A 15,851-nucleotide genomic window follows, 5' to 3' on the forward strand; every position below is an offset into this window, starting at 1 on the left:
CATCCCACATAAAGTCCATTGCAATAGTCAACATGGCTTAGTACCATTGATTGTATCAGGTTGCGGAAAGTTGCCCTCGGGAAGAATGGTTTCACACGTTTAAGTTTGGAATAAGACTGTTCTTCATTCAAATGTCTGGTAACATAGTAGATGACGGCAGAAAAAGACCTGCACGGTCCATCCAGTCTGCCCAACAAGATAAACTCATATGTGCTACTTTTTGTGTATACCCTACCTTGATTTGTACCTGTCCTCTTCAGGGCACAAACCGTATAAGTCTGCCCAGCACTATCCCTGCCTCCCAACCACCATCCCTGCCTCCCCCCACTGGCTCTGCCACCCAATCTCGGCTAAGCTCCTGGGGATCCATTCCTTCTGAACAGGATTCCTTTATGTTTATCCCACGCATGTTTGAATTCCGTGAAAGCTCCTCTTGTACATTCTCCGTGAGGCATTCCCAAGGCAAGCTGGCTATATAGTGACGAAGCTGCACATAATGAAAATAGTCTCCGGCTTGCAGGAAAACCTGCCTGGAAGTTCTTTGAAAGGTTTGATCCGTCCTTCCTCGGTCAAAACCTGTAAAATGTACACCAGGCCATTTTGTTGCCATCGCCAGAAAGCATAATGAAGTCGACCAGGTGGGAATTGGGGGTTACCGCAAATAGCCAAGAAGGGTGTGACTTTGCCAGAAAAGTGATGATACCTGCAAATCCACTGCCATACCGCTTTAGCTGTAGGGAAGATGCATGAGCGTTTTAATACTTCTGGAATTTGCCCGCCTCCACCATGCAGTAGTGGCGAAGGATAGTTAAGGACCTCGAGCATCTCAGTCCTGGGCTCATCCTCAGATACCACAGGGAAGGGAATAGCCACAGACATTTCCCGGACAAATGACGAGAAAGAAAGACTCTCCGGGGGAGAAAGCTTTCTTTCTGGCGAAGGAGTGGGATCAGAAGGAAGACCACAAGACTCCTCAGAAGAGAAATACCTTGGATCTTCTCCTTCATCCCACGAGGCATCCTACTCGGTATCGGACAAGAGTTCTCTAACTGCAGTCCGAAACCGGGCCCGTCCCGACGCCGAGGAACTATGTCTTCAATGGCATTTCCAAGAAGTCGACTCCCATGCCAGCAACGATGAAACTCCCTCCAGCGACTGGGTGGCAACAGACGCCGATGCCGCAGGTGGTACTGGCATCGGGGACCTCACCACAGACCTTGCTTCTCTGCTCCATATCTTGAACAACAGAGCTCTCGTGCCCAACAAGCTAGCCAACACTTTTTCTTCTTTTCATAGTTTCTCTGTTGTTCTTATCAGCAGTATACAGTACTTGGGAACCCTTAATGAATTAACTTGGAGTGAACTCTGTGCACCACTGTGGATTTGTTTCTATTTCCATAGCCCAAGAATATTTCCAAACTTAAATCTGAAGTTTACTTCCATTGAAATTCACACCCACAAACTTCTGGCTTTGGAATTTTATTTTTTAAACCTTTGCCCATGCATAGACGTTTTCCAGGGATACAGAGGGAAAACGAGGAGAAGAATCAGGTCAACAGAGAAAATCTAAGGGAAGATAAAACAGAAAGTACAAATGGGAGACTTCCATGAATGTTTTACTACAGAACAGGCCCCGGGGAAGAAAGAGAAGGCCCAGTGTGTACTACTACTACTACTTAACATTTCTAGAGCGCTACTAGGGTTACGCAGCGCTGTACAAAATAAACAAAGAAGGACGGTCCCTGCTCAAAGGAGCTTACAATTTAAAGAACGAAATGTCAAGTTGAGCAGACTAGATTTCCTGGGTAGAGGTGAAGAGGTTAGGTGCCGAAGGCGACGTTGAAGAGGTGGGTTTTAAGCAGAGAATTGTGTAATAGGATTGGAATTTCAAGAAGGTTATGGTCTGCTCCCAACAGCTCTTGTCACCCCTGAAACCTCACCAGGTTCCTATTTAAGGAAGACCTACTACTACTACTACTATAAATCACTTCTATAGCGCTACCAGTCGTATGCAGCGCTTTACAATTTAATATGAAGAAGACAGTCCCTGCTCAAAAGAGCTTACAATCTAAATCAGGACAAACAGACAGGACCAAAAAGGATAAGGGAAGGACAGACACATAAGGATAAGATAAAAGTTACAAGTCAGGAGTCGAAAGCAGCATCAAACAGGTAGGCCTTTAGCCCGGATTTGAAGGCAGCCAGGGATGGAGCTAGACGTAACGGCTCAGGAAGCCTATTCCAGGCATAAGGTGCGGCGAGATAGAAGGAGCGGAGTCTGGAGTTAGCGATGGATGAGAAGGGTGCAATTAGGAGAGATTTGCCTAGTGAACGGAGTTCTAGGGAAGGAGTGTAGGGACTAGAGACTCAACCCTCAGGTGCAAACTCAGGGGCCCTTTTACTAAGTTGTGTAGGCGCCTACGCGCACCCAGTGCACGCCAATTTGGACTTACTGACCAGCTACCCCGTGGCCCTTGCATTAATTTCATTTTTAACGCATGCTAGAAAATAATTTTTATTTTCTGGCACGAGGCAGAAACCGGTTAGTAATCGCCATTCTACACGCGTAGACGATTACCGCACAGTTAACGCGTGAGACCTTACCGCAAAGTCAATGGCTGGCGGTAAAGTCTCAGACCCAAAGTGGACGCGCGCCAATTTTTATTTCGCCGCACATCCATTTTCAGCAAAAATGTAACAAAAAGGCCTTTTTTACAGGCACAGTGAAAAATGGATCTGCGCATGCCCAAAACATGAGCCTACACTGGAGCAGCCCGTTTTTCGGCGCACCTTAGTAAAAGGACCCCTCAGATTGTGAGCCCTCCAGGGACAGCAAAATACCCACTGTACCTGAATATACACCGCTTTGACAGCTTTCAGGCTTGTAGGTGGTATGTAAGTAATTTATGAAATAAATATAGCAAAGCCCTGGGGTACTGTCCATCTGGCTCTCATCAGTGAGGAATCTAAAAGGTCAAACAGAGTTTTTAGCCTCCCCAGACAGTACTTTTGTGTTTAAGAACTGAACTTATGATACACAATAACCCCTGGAGTCTATAAATGGTGACTAAAGCTGTGAGCGTAAATCAGCGTGCATAGCTGTTGTGCACTCAACTTAATTCCTTAAGCTAATCAGCGCCAATAATTGGCTACTAACAACCAATTATCAGTGCTGGCCAGAATTATCTACGGCGTAGTCCCAGGATACATGATAGACCTCATAGATCTACCAACCAGAAACAGAATCGGATCATCACGATCATACCTAAACTTACATTACCCAAATTGCAAAGGACTTAAATACAAAACAGCTTACGCATCCTGCTTCTCTTACGTAAGCGCACAACTATGGAATGGACTCCCAAAAGCTGTAAAAATAATCCATGACCATCTAAACTTCAGAAAATCACTAAAACCCCAACCTCTTCAAAAAGGCTTTCCAAGCTGAAGAGCCCTAACCTTCTCAGCCTTTCCTCATAGGGAAGTCGTTCCATCCCTTTTATCATTTTCGTCGCCCTTCTCTGCACCTTCTCCAATTCCTTTATATCTTTTTTTGAGATGTGGCGACCAGAATTGGACACAATATTCGAGGTGCGGTCGCACCATGGAGAGATACAGCGGCATTATAACATCCTTGTGTTTGTTTTCCATCCCTTTCCTAATAATACCCAACATTCTGTGCGCTTTCTTATAGAATAGCGCTAAGCACGTAAAATGTTCACAACGATTTTTAGGTACCACTTACAGAATTTACCTCTAACTGGCTCACACACCTTTATGGAGAACTTAACACTGGTTATAAGGGAATCTACAGCCTACATCAGTGAAATGCACATGCCCTGGCAGAGAGAGGCGGTGCAGTCCTTGCTCTGTTCTCTCCTACGCTGAGCCACCGTTTTAAATAATCAACCCTCTCTCATTCATTCTTCATATTGTTAAACGTCAGTGATGCTACCGTGAATAACATGGTCCCAGGAGTGACTGTTTAAACTGGGAGATGTCACTTTCCTGAAAAATCCATAACCTCCCCCTCATCTGTGACTCAGCAAACTCAAAGGCATGTGGGGATGATGTGCAAATCGTTTTTATTAGGCCCCCCCCCTCCTGATCCTGCCATGACAAACAGATACATCAAAGCACTGTCAGGCATATCATTAAAATACAGCTTCTTTGATAAATCAGAGTTTTGTTTTTTTTTGTACAGTGCATTCATTTCACACCAAAGAAATCTGTTCTAGTACATTTCATATACAGAAACATTGAGCAAGAATGCAATGAAAATGCATTTAATCTGTTACCGAAATAAAAAAGGAAATAAAAGTGATGTAGAGATGGGGGGACGGTGGGGGGGGGTGGGCTGCAGGAATTCATAGTGGGTTTGGTACTATTAATATTGGACCATATTTCTGGTATTGTAGATGCTGAGTTGGAGGGTGGGTTTGGGAGGGGAGGTAGGCAATATGGGCGGGGGGGGTACACTTTATTCTTGATTTTAAAAAATGGATGTAATTCAAGAGTGGAGGAGTAGTTAGTGCAGCAGGCTTTGATCCTGGCAGCCTGGGTTCAAGTCCCACGGCAGCTCCTTGTGACCTTGGGCAAGTCACTTAACCCTCCATTGCCCCAGGCAGTGGGTGTTGCAAGGTCGGCTGCCACCCGGGGCGGATCGCCGCTGCGCACCCCCCCCCCCCCCCCAGGGTGCAGCAGTATCCGTCCCCCCAGGGTGCAGCACGACACTCCCCCTCCCCCCCGACGCAATGACACCCCCCTCCCCGGGGTGCATACTTAGCTGTTCCGGGGCAGAGGGAGCAGGGAACCAGCGGAGCCGACAGGTGCACGGCTGCTCTCTGCACCCTCCAGCAGCGTGCACCCGGGGCGGACCACCCCACCGCCCCGCCCTTGCTACGCCACTGGCCCCAGGTACAAAAAGGGACAGAGAAAGTACCTACATATAATGTGTACAGCCCTGCATACATCTATATAGCCCTGCATACATCTAGTAGCGCCATAGAAATGATTAGTAGTAGCAGATTGTTGACTTCCTGCTCACAGTTTTGGGGCTGATATTCAGTCACCAGTGTTTGTCTGTCTTTCTAGTTTATTGTAATTACTGTATTTGAATTGTTATACTTTTTATCGTGTGTGTTATTTGTTTTACTGTATTGGGTGGTTATGATTTTTATTATGTGTGTTTTATTATGTTTTACTGTATTGGATAGTTATTTTTAACATGTATGTATAATTTATTTTACAGTATTGGATAGTTATGATTTTTATTATCTGTGTTTTTATTACAGATAGTGCAGGCTATACATTTTAAATTGAAAAATACTGTACATTGTAGTATTTGATGTGACAACACTATATTCTGGTTTAAGTTTGTTTCAATGAAATAATCTCTGAAAATGGAAAAAGAAATAAAGCAATGAAGAGAATGGAACAGAATGATTTGTGTTCTAGCAACCACTAAGTATTTTTGGCTCTTGCATCATTCATTTCTCATTGGCCAAGGCGGACATCAGTGTGATTGCCCAGAGTAACCGTGTTCTTCCACTTTGTCTGTGGTCTAACTCTGGGTGGGGGGGGGGGGAGTAGCGTGTTCAACAAGACACTTCCAAAAAGGCAAGGAGACGTAGGGTAGAAAAATGTTCTTTAATAGTAGATAAGACTCGACACGGCACCGTGTTTCGGCAAACAATGCCTGCCTCAGGAATTTGTATATGATGGTAACTTGAAGGTGAAATCAAAGGATGAAGGTGCCAAATCAAGTCTTTAAAAAGACTGGTGATCAGTGAGCATGAATGATGTGATTGATAGACAAGAAACTCTAAATCGATTTAGAGTTTTTGTCTATCAATCGCATCATTCATGCTCACCTATCACCAGTCTTTTTAAAGACTTGATTTGGCATGTTTGTCCTTTGATTTCACCTTCAAGTTACCATCATATACAGACTCCTGAGGCAGGCATTGTTTGCCGAAACACGGTGCCGTATCAAGTCTTATCTACTATTCAAGTACATTTTTCTACTCTTCGTCTTCTTGGCTTTTTGGAAGTGTCTTGTTGATTACGCTATTCCTCTGCTGCTGCTGCTTCTGCTGCATTATTCTTCTCATAGCGGATCCAGTTTCTCCACCTTGATGGTTGTTCCCTGTCTAACTCTGGGGGGCCCGTGTAAGGGAAGTGCTGTCTGGGAGCTGAAGTGGCGCAGAACCTTAGCTCATTCCCTTGTGTTTCTTTTCCAGGCTCTGCGCTGGTCCAGTCAATATGAAGATGAAAGTCCGGTGGACCTAGAAAGCTCAGGTGGTGATGACCTGCTCGAAGAGGATGACACTGATGATGTGTACTCGGGCTTTGGATCTGGGTCTGGGTGTAAGTATAAAACATTGTCTCCATGGCAATAGGAATGATGGGCTTGATATTCAGCTGCCACCAGCTAAATTAGACTTAACTAGGTACTGGGAATGAATAGATGAGTCTTCAGCGGGTCGTAGAAGTTATCTGGGTACCAGTACCCCAGTAGCTAACCTGGCAAAATAAGATTGATTGTTATGTGGTCCTACTTGTCTAGATATTTCAATATCGGCAGTGCCTGAATAATTTTGGGGGACACCCAACTCCGTCCTCAGATTGCCCCAGCACTAACCGTATTGTGTCATGGCGGTCAGAGACTTAACTGAGTATGAGTCTTCCTACCAGATAAATCCCACTGAATATCGACCGTAATGTAGTTAATGCAGTTGGACACTCTACATCCAAGTGGCATTTGAGAGACCCGAAGCCTACTGTCTATACATCCACATGTTGGAACTTTGCATTTTACATAACCCTAGGACATGAGGGCAGTGTCAAATAATGGAAGAGACAGCTTCATCCCCAAATAACTTTTGCACAAATATAATATTTCCTTGGCTGTTTTGTTCTTCAGGGTTCATAGACCTTAAAGTTGGAGCTTCCCTGGGGTACACCCCAACATTTGAACAAGCTTTATAGACACTGTGATCCTCAATCCAATTTTAACGAGCAAAAGTTAGATGTAAACCCAACTTAGTCTCACCAGGATTGCTTTCCTTAGTTATCATTACTTTGACTGTTTACATATCATTAACATTCAACCAAGGGATTGGGTCCAAAACGAGCCTGTGCCATATCCAAAGAGAGCCTATTAATTGGGAAGTACCCCAGTTCGTTCCATAGTTTGAAGTTGTCTCAGGTTCATCACTTCTGAATATTTTACCATTTCTGTTGATTTGCTGGCAATTACCTACTCTTGGGAACCTTACTGTTACCTGTGATTTATTTTGTTGGGTACTATTTATGAACTTTTCTCACCGTTTTTTGTTTTTTTTTTTTTTGCATTTTTTTTTGCATTTTTTAAAATCTGTTTTTTCTCTCTCTCATCTCACAGTAGTTCACTATCTCTTCTTTTTCCAGCCTTCTTTATTCTAGGTTTTCATTTTTTTCCCTTTTTGACTTTTCCTCTCTTCCATCTGCTCCTCTTTTCTTTCCATCCAACCTCCTCTTGTCTCTGTTCTTCTCTCTCTCTCCTCCCATTAATATCCTATTTTAGTCTCCCATCTGTTTTTCTCTCTTCTCGAACTTCATCTCTTACCTCAAACAGTCTATAGCTGATAGTATAGTGGGATGCCATGGGATCTGAGAAAGCAAAGAGGTCTCATGCCCTCTCGTATGAATTGCCATTAGTTGTGAAGAGTAGGATGCATTGCTGCCTCTTTCTGCTCTCTCAAGTGTTTTGCTGGGTATTTTTGCATGTTTGATCTTGTTTCAGATTTTGAACAAGAATCTGGGATCGACATGGCAGTGAGGCTTACAACAGATGTTTCAGTAACACTAACGACCACACCGGTTGTGCTGCCTATCACATCTATCCAGCCAGTGGCAACTCCTTTTGAAATGTTCCCATCAGAGGAAGCCACCACAGAGCACGCCACCAGCATCCTGCACACGGACAGAGTAACGGAGGCACCAGTGGTTACACACAGGAAGGTGACCACCAGTGCAGCTACCAGCACTGCCGCTGCTGCCGAAGCTGTCACGATGAAGACAGCCAAGCCAACAAATACCAGGAGGTTATTGCCACATGTCTTCACGTTAACATCAAGGAAGACTTCTACTCTTGAAGGGACTACAGTGACCACGATGGAAACCGCCGCCATCACGGAAGCTGCCACCACCAGGCACATGTCCACCAGCACTGCCCAACCTAAAAGCCTACCAAGGCCTGCTACTTCCAGGACCTTGGACGTTATCCCCTTCTTAGAGAAGAGCACAGCGCAAGCTACCACTGCAACCTCCGCACCCACAGAAATACTCCAGGTATGGACACGAATAACAGAATAGATGTGGATTAATTTGGGTCTTTTAGACTACAGATGAACGATCAAGTTGAACCATAAAATGATTACAAAATTTTATAGAGACGATCTCTTCAGTTAACTTTCTTTATCAAGAAAAAATAAGGGGTAGATATTCAATGTGATTTGACCGAGTAGGAAGGCTCCTACCTGGTTAAATCCTGCTGGCCCGCTCTGCTGCTTATTTTCAGTGGCACTTAACCAGACAATGCTGCTAAATATCAGCACAGACCACCACTGCAGAGACTGGGCTGGTCCAGAGCAGTGGCATTCCTAGGGGGGGGGGGGGGCGGTGGGTGCGGTCCACCCTGGGTGCACGCCGCTGGGGGGGGGGGGGGGGGGGGGGGGGGTGCCACGCACCTGTCCACTATGTTCGTTCTGTGCTCCCTCTGCCCCGGAACAGGTTACTTCCTGTTCCGGGCCAGAGGGAGCATGGAAACGAACGAAGCGGACAGGCGCGCGGCACCCCCCCCAGCGGCGTGCACCCGGGGGAGGGTTCCTTCGCTGGGGGGGTGCCCTTTCGCCGGGGGGGGGGGGGGGAGGAGGGTCACGCTGCACCCCGGGGGCAGGGCGCATCGGCAATCCGCCCCGGGTGTCAGCCCCCCTAGGAATGCCACTGGTCCAGAGGCGGAGTCGGACTTATCTGGTTAGTGGCAATTTTCATTCTGCTAACGGGGTAAGTGCCCACAGGAAGTTAGGACAGAAAACAGGTTGTCCTAACTTTACCCGGGCAGTTATTTGGGCACTGGTCTGAATATTAACTGGGACCCAAATAACTTCTAGCGGTTAGCAAAAGTCCGGATATTCAAAGCCGGTGCATGGATTAGACCCAGCGTTAAATATCCAGGTTGTTTTCCATCCGCAGCAGTTGATGCTGACCACCGCGAACTCCATATTGGACCCTTGATATATCCATCACGCTTTTAGGAAGAACATGAGCAGGGGCTAGAGCTGCCAAGTTACCCAGTTCCAGGAGCGAGACGTTTTGACCAGTCCTGGCTTTGAACTTACATTCCAAGGCAGTGCGAGATTAGTAGCACCTGATTCCATCCGTTCACTGCGGCACATCTCATAATGCATCAAGACTAATTTCTCTCTCTTTGAACAGGTTAAGGGGCCCTTTAAAAAGTCACCTGCGGCAGTGTAGGCGCTTGCATTAGGCGCGCGTTGGGCCAGTTTTTACCGCGTCTGCAAAAAAGGTTTTTTTAAAAAAATGTGACGGGAAAAGGGCATGCAGTAAAACTGAAACCAGCGAGCGTCTAAAACCGGCCTGAGCCCTTAACGCCACCCATTGATTTAGCGGTAAGGGTTCACGCACTACACGCGCGGTGACCAGTCGGCGTGCGCCAACTGCTGATTACCACCTGAAATGGCACATGTGAGAGGAAATAAATAATTCATCCAAGCATTGTGTGCGCACGCCAAATCTGAAATTGCCACCAGCTCGTGTCGGACTTACCACCGCTTAGTAAAAGGAGCCCATGGACAGAAAAGCCTGCTATAGGCAAATGTATCTCCTGCCTATTCATTTTGGATATCTTGCTGTGGGATCACCTGCACAGTTCATAGTAACATAGTAGATGACGGCAGAAAAAGACCTGCATGGTCCATCTAGTCTGCCCACGATAAACTCATATGTGTATACCTTACCTTGATTTGTACCTGTCTTTTTCAGGGCACAGACCGTATAAGTCTGTGCAGCAGTATTTCCCGCCTCCCAACCACCAGTCCCGCCTCCCATCACCGGCTCCGGCACAGACCCCGTATAAGTCTGCCCTCCCCCATCCTAGCCTCTCAACCACCAACCCCTCTTCCCCCAGCCACCCAATTTCAGCTAAGCTTCTGTGGATCCCTTCCTTCTGCACAGGATTCCTTTATGCCTATCCCACGCATGTTTGAATTGCGTTACCGTTTTCATCTCCACCACCTCCCGCGGGAGGGCATTCCACGGGAGGTGGTGGAGATGAAAACCCTCAAATGCTCTCTACTAGTGAAAAACTCGGATATTGTATCACCATATTTGCTGATCTTAGCTTATTTACAGGGATTCAGAGAAATAATTTTATCCGAGATGTTTGATTTTACTCCTGAAAACAATCATTTTCTTTTTCGCTCTTTTTTTTTTTTTTTGCTAATGCCTGAAGATTTCAGCCTTTCCATTTCATTTTTAAAAAAATCCTATTATCTCTCCAGCGTTCTGTTTGTTTTCTAGATAAGCTTTTTTTTTTTTTTTCATGAAAGGATGAGTTCAGCCAGGGAATAACAATTTTGCTGAGTGAAAGAAAAATACAAAAAACAAAGGACAAGAGGAGATTTTATGAATGAAAGATTAGATAGTCATGGATCCTACTAGGACGTGGGCAGTAACCTTCCTTGCTATGGTGGATGGAATCCTGTTGTAACAAAAGCAACCAAAGCCCGATTGAAAAAAAATAACTTTCTTTCATCTGATAAAACCTCTGTCCATCATTGCATCGTTATTCCATTAGACTGAAGCCCCGTGGGTGCCTCATGTTTGCTTTGTTGGTCTTGTAGGGAACAGAATAAAAGCATCCCATTATAAAGGTGGCCAACCAGGATCCTTGAGACCTGAACAGGAGGGTCTCTTCTCCCTCCCACCTCTCCTCTCAAGATATCCGTAATCAATATTGATGACATTATGGGGTTGATAGTCAACTCTCGTTAACCAGGTAGGAGAGGCTGCTCTCCTGGTTAATGAGGACATGTGTCACTGGGGCATACCATTTAACCTGAGATGGAAGGGGGGTGGGCATGGACAATTAGGTATTAAAAACAATTTATTATCACTAGGTACCTTGTGCAGTCCTTGATAGTCTTTTGTTTGAAGGACGCAGTCCACTGTTACAATATAGTGTTTTGTTTTTCCATGAGGACAGTGCTGGGCAGATTTTACGGTCTTTGCCCCGCAAATGACGAGACGAATGTGGATAAGCTGGAGTGGGCTTTGACGACAACTCCAATAGTTGGAACATAAGGACAGAGCCGGGCGGACTTCTATGGTCTATATCAGGGGTAGGCAGCTCCAGTCCTCGAGAGCCGCAGGCAGGTCAGGCTTTCAGGATATCCACAATGAATATGCAGGAGATAGATTTGCAAGCACTACCTCTGCACTAGGCTACTCCTCCACTGGCAACATTCCATGTGGATGCAATGCGGCCGCGCAGGCTTCTGTTTCTGTGAGTCTGACGTCCTGCACGTACGTGCAGGATGTCAGACTCACAGAAACAGAAGCCTGCGCGGCTGCGTTGCTGATCTGCAAGGGCAGGCTTCTACATGGAATGTTGCTAGTGGAATAGTAACATTAACATTCCACATAGAATCTCAAATAGTAGCAACATTCCATGTAGAATCTCAAATAGTAGCAACATTCCATGTAGAATCTCAAATAGTAGCAACAGAATCTCCAACAGTAGCCAACATTCCATGTTCCACTGCACTAACCACTAGGCCAGGGGTAGGCAGCTCCGGTCTTCGAGAGCCGCAGGCAGGTCAGGTTTTCAGGATATCCACCATGAATATGCAGGAGATAGATTTGCAAGCACTGCCTCCATGGTATGTAAATCTATCTCCTGCATATTCGTGGTGGATATCCTGAAAACCTGACCTGCCTGCGGCTCTCGAGGACCGGAGTTGCCTACCCCTGGTCTATATCACAGAAACACCAAAGAAAGACCACGATCAAGTATATAATATCACGTTCATTGTTGATTTAAATCTTGAATTGATAATGAATGTGACTGTCGGGCAGTCTGGATGGACCGTTCAGGTCTTTATCTGCCGTCACTTACTGTGTTACTATATCTCTGGACCCTCTTTTGCTCTGAAGTCATTATTTTGTACCTGTTTGGTAACTGCAGAAAAGGGAAATGGCTAGTGTGTTTGTTTGTTTGTTTGTTTGTTGATTGATTGGAATTTATTAACCACCAAGGCAGTGTACAGCAGATATCCCACAGGTTCTGGAATAGTGGGAAGGACTAAAGGAAAGAAAATTATCAGGTAAGACCTAATTTCTACATACAAATCAATGAGGTAAACTTGGAGACAGGCAAATTGAGTCCTAGTAATAGGACCAACATGATACAGTGGCCAAGATGCACTAAAAAAATCGTTAAAGGCCTTCCCTTACCGATTCCCCTAGCGAATCGGTAAGGAACGGGCATGCATCATGGAAAAGGAATTATTGTTATTATTAGCATTTGTATAGCGCTACCAGACGCATGCAGCGCTGAACACCTGATACAAAGAGACAGTCCCTGCTCAAAAGAGCTTACAATCTAAATAATACAAACAGACAAGACAGTTACGGGTGAGGGAAGTAATGGGTGAGAAGGGAGAAGCTGAGCTAAATGCGCTGTGATTGGCTCAGAGACTTCCAGGTCTCTCAGCTGAGTGAAGCACATCCAAAAAGGACGTTTTTATTATTGGGGGGGGGGGGGGGGGGGGGTGTTGGACGTCCAAAAAGAACGTCTTTTTGGATGGACGTCCTCAACTGCACTCTCCTGCTACGATCGAGCCGCATCGGAGTCTTCCTGCAGCAGGCCGTGGAGGGGGTGAGTGGCGCGGCGTCTTCCTTTCGGTTTTTATTAAGTGAAGGACGTCCAAAAAGAGCGTCTTTGGAGTGGGTTTTTTTTATTCCAGGTGAAGGACGTCCAAAAAGGACGTCCCTGACGACATTTTTTTCTTCCGATTTGCCCCGACGAGAGGTGTAGACCTCCTGTTAGGTTTTTCACGGTAAGGGGATCGGAAGACCGTAGTGCATCTCATTATAATAACCTTGCAATAGCCTTTGGATCATCTGCATTCCGTTTTCGTTATCTGCTACCGTGATCGGAAAATGGCTCGGAGAAGCCTGTAGTGCATGCCAGGGTTTACTACTTGCTCGTTAATGGCTCGTTAAGTTTAGTGCATCTTGCCCAGTGTCAGATAGATAAAACATTAAAACATCACAGTAGAATAATCATATCAGAGAAAAATAATAAGTGTTAATTGAGAATACATGACACTATAATAGGTGTAATTAAACTCAACCTTCATTCTGTTACACCTACTGTGGAAGTAAGGTTCTGAGCTTTGTAAGCCATTTTTACTGTGCAGTGAGGCTATATCTTCCCCCCTCCCCCCTCTTTTCCTGGCCCCTCATGTGTTCCTCTGGCCCTTGATGCCTCTTGTCCCAGGTCTCACTGGATCTCTGCAGTATTTGAATTTCTTCCTTGCCAGTATGCGCTGCAGTCAATTTATTCCAGCCTTGATGGTTTCTTATTACATTTCACTCACTTTGATGGTCCTTTCATTTGGCTTTTTTTTGTTTATTATTATATCTTTGAGCAAGTGAAGCTGCACAAATCATTACTGGTAATGCTGAAGTTTACATCTTGCATTTCTTTGTATGATCTGACTGCAGGGCCCTGTTCTCCTCTCTGTTCCCTTTGACTTCTATTTGGGTTTATAGGAGTGTGTGTTTGATTCATTTGGATACTTAAAAATGTAAATTGTGTGCAAATTGTTTGCACACATATATACCTGAGAATTAAGTTCTTGCATGCATAGTATGAGAGGTGAATTTAAAAAAGTGTGCCAAACGTTATATGCCAAAAATTCAGGCACTAACTGCCTATAGAGCGCCTAGAGATCAACGCCAAAATCCAGGCTTATTCTTTAACAACGCGCATAACTTAATTGGCTTAACAAGCCAAACAGCATATTTAATAGCACTTAACAAGCAATAATGATCACCAATTGTCAATAATTAGAATTTACACGCATAACGTGCTAAGCGGTTTCTGTAATGAACTGCGCCTAAATTCTAAAGCGTGTAGTTCAAAAGGGGCGTGGCTATGAGCGGAGAAATGGGCGTCTCGTGGGCGTTCCAAAGTTTACGCGCGTTGTTATAGAATATGGCCCAGTGCACATAAATTTATGTGCCGGGATTTACGCCTTGATTTCATTGGTGTAAATGGACACACGTGGAGGGGCATTTTCGAAAGGAGTGTCCAAGTTCCGATTTGGACGTCCTTGCAAAACGGTGAAATACAGGGGCGGGGAAACCCGTATTTTCGAAACAAGATGGACGTCCATCTTTCGTTTCGAAAATGCCGTCAGGGACGTCCAAATCCTTAAATTTGGACGTCCCTAGATTTGGACATCCTTAGACATGGACGTTTCTAACTTTCGGCGATTTTCGAAACCAAAGACGTCTATGTCAAAAACTCCAAATGCAAGCCATTTGGGCGTGGGAGGAGCCAGCATTTGTAGTGCCCTGGTCCCCCTGACATGCCAGGACACCAACCGGGCACCCTAGGGGGCACTGCAGTGGACTTCATAAAATGCTCCCAGGAACATAGCTCCCTTACCTTGTGTGCTGAGCTCCCCAAAACCCACTACCCACAACTGTACCCAACTACCATAGCCCTTACGGGTGAAGGGGGGCACCTATATATGGCTACAGTGGGTTTGTGGTGGGTTTTGGAGAGCTCACTGTTTCCCCAAAAAATGTAACAGGTAGGGGAGTATGGTCCTGGGTCCACCTGTCTGAAGTGCACTGCAGTACCCACTAAAACTGCTCCAGGGACCTGCATACTGCTGTCTTGGACCTGAGTTCCCCACTTTCCAAAGGCCTGCACAACAGTATCACCATCCCCTTCATTCTGATCCTTTACCCATTCTTTGAAGAACACTCTTTTGGCTCAATAGCCTCTCTCACTTCAACTGTTAACCACGCTGGGAGAGATTCTGGAGGACCTGGAGTGGGGAGAATAAGGGGATGGGATATGTTGGGGAGGAGTTATGAGGAGGGGATAGGGAAACTGATGAGGGTGGTGCTTGGCCACAAGAGGGAGGGATAGGGGCACAGATGTGACATACTGGACAACCTGGTCAGGGGGGACTAGGGAGACAGAGAAGGGATGTTGAACATAGGGAGAGGTGACTACGGAGAGAGAGAGGGATATTAGATGGAGGGGTGCAGAGAGAGAAGGAAAGCTTGGACGTAGGGAAGTAGAGAGATGGGAGATGGTGGATCCAGGGAGAAGGAGAAAGGGGTGATGCTGGGCATGAGGGGAAGAGAATGGGGAAGGAGATGGAGAGCTGTATGTTGATGCAGTAACAAAAGAGAAAGATTGAGAACTGGTTGATAAGGAGAAGGAGTGATATCTGGTAAAAAAAAAAGCAGAAAAATTAATAGAAGAAAGCTGAAAGAAAGATATCAATGTTAGAGATGGGTATAGGGGAGGAAATGAAGAGAGGAGAGAAATAGTCAATGGACAAGGATCCTGGAAACAGAGGTAAGAGAAAGCTGAGAAAAGCAGAATCCAAAGCCTGGAACTGAAACAATTAGAATTTTTTGTTTAAGGGCCAGACAACAAAGTTAGAATAATAATTTTATTTTCTAATTAATGATTGGATATGCCAGTTTTTGCAATATATATCTGCCAGGGCCAGTGTTAGAAATGCCTGGCACCC

At 45.5% G+C, this 15,851-nt stretch overlaps 1 protein-coding gene across 1 annotated transcript in view; it reads left to right on the plus strand.

The window, feature by feature from the left end:
• SDC3 (syndecan 3) overlaps nt 1-15,851 on the plus strand; it is a 311,472-nt gene that overhangs the window by 254,879 nt on the left and 40,742 nt on the right. Inside the window, exons 3-4 of the mRNA XM_030218519.1 lie at nt 6,243-6,369; nt 7,787-8,334. Coding sequence (XP_030074379.1) covers nt 6,243-6,369; nt 7,787-8,334 — 675 coding nt within the window. The remainder of the gene's footprint in view (nt 1-6,242; nt 6,370-7,786; nt 8,335-15,851) is intronic.

This window comes from Microcaecilia unicolor, chromosome 11, assembly GCF_901765095.1.
Source record: "Microcaecilia unicolor chromosome 11, aMicUni1.1, whole genome shotgun sequence".
Lineage (NCBI taxonomy): Eukaryota > Metazoa > Chordata > Amphibia > Gymnophiona > Siphonopidae > Microcaecilia > Microcaecilia unicolor.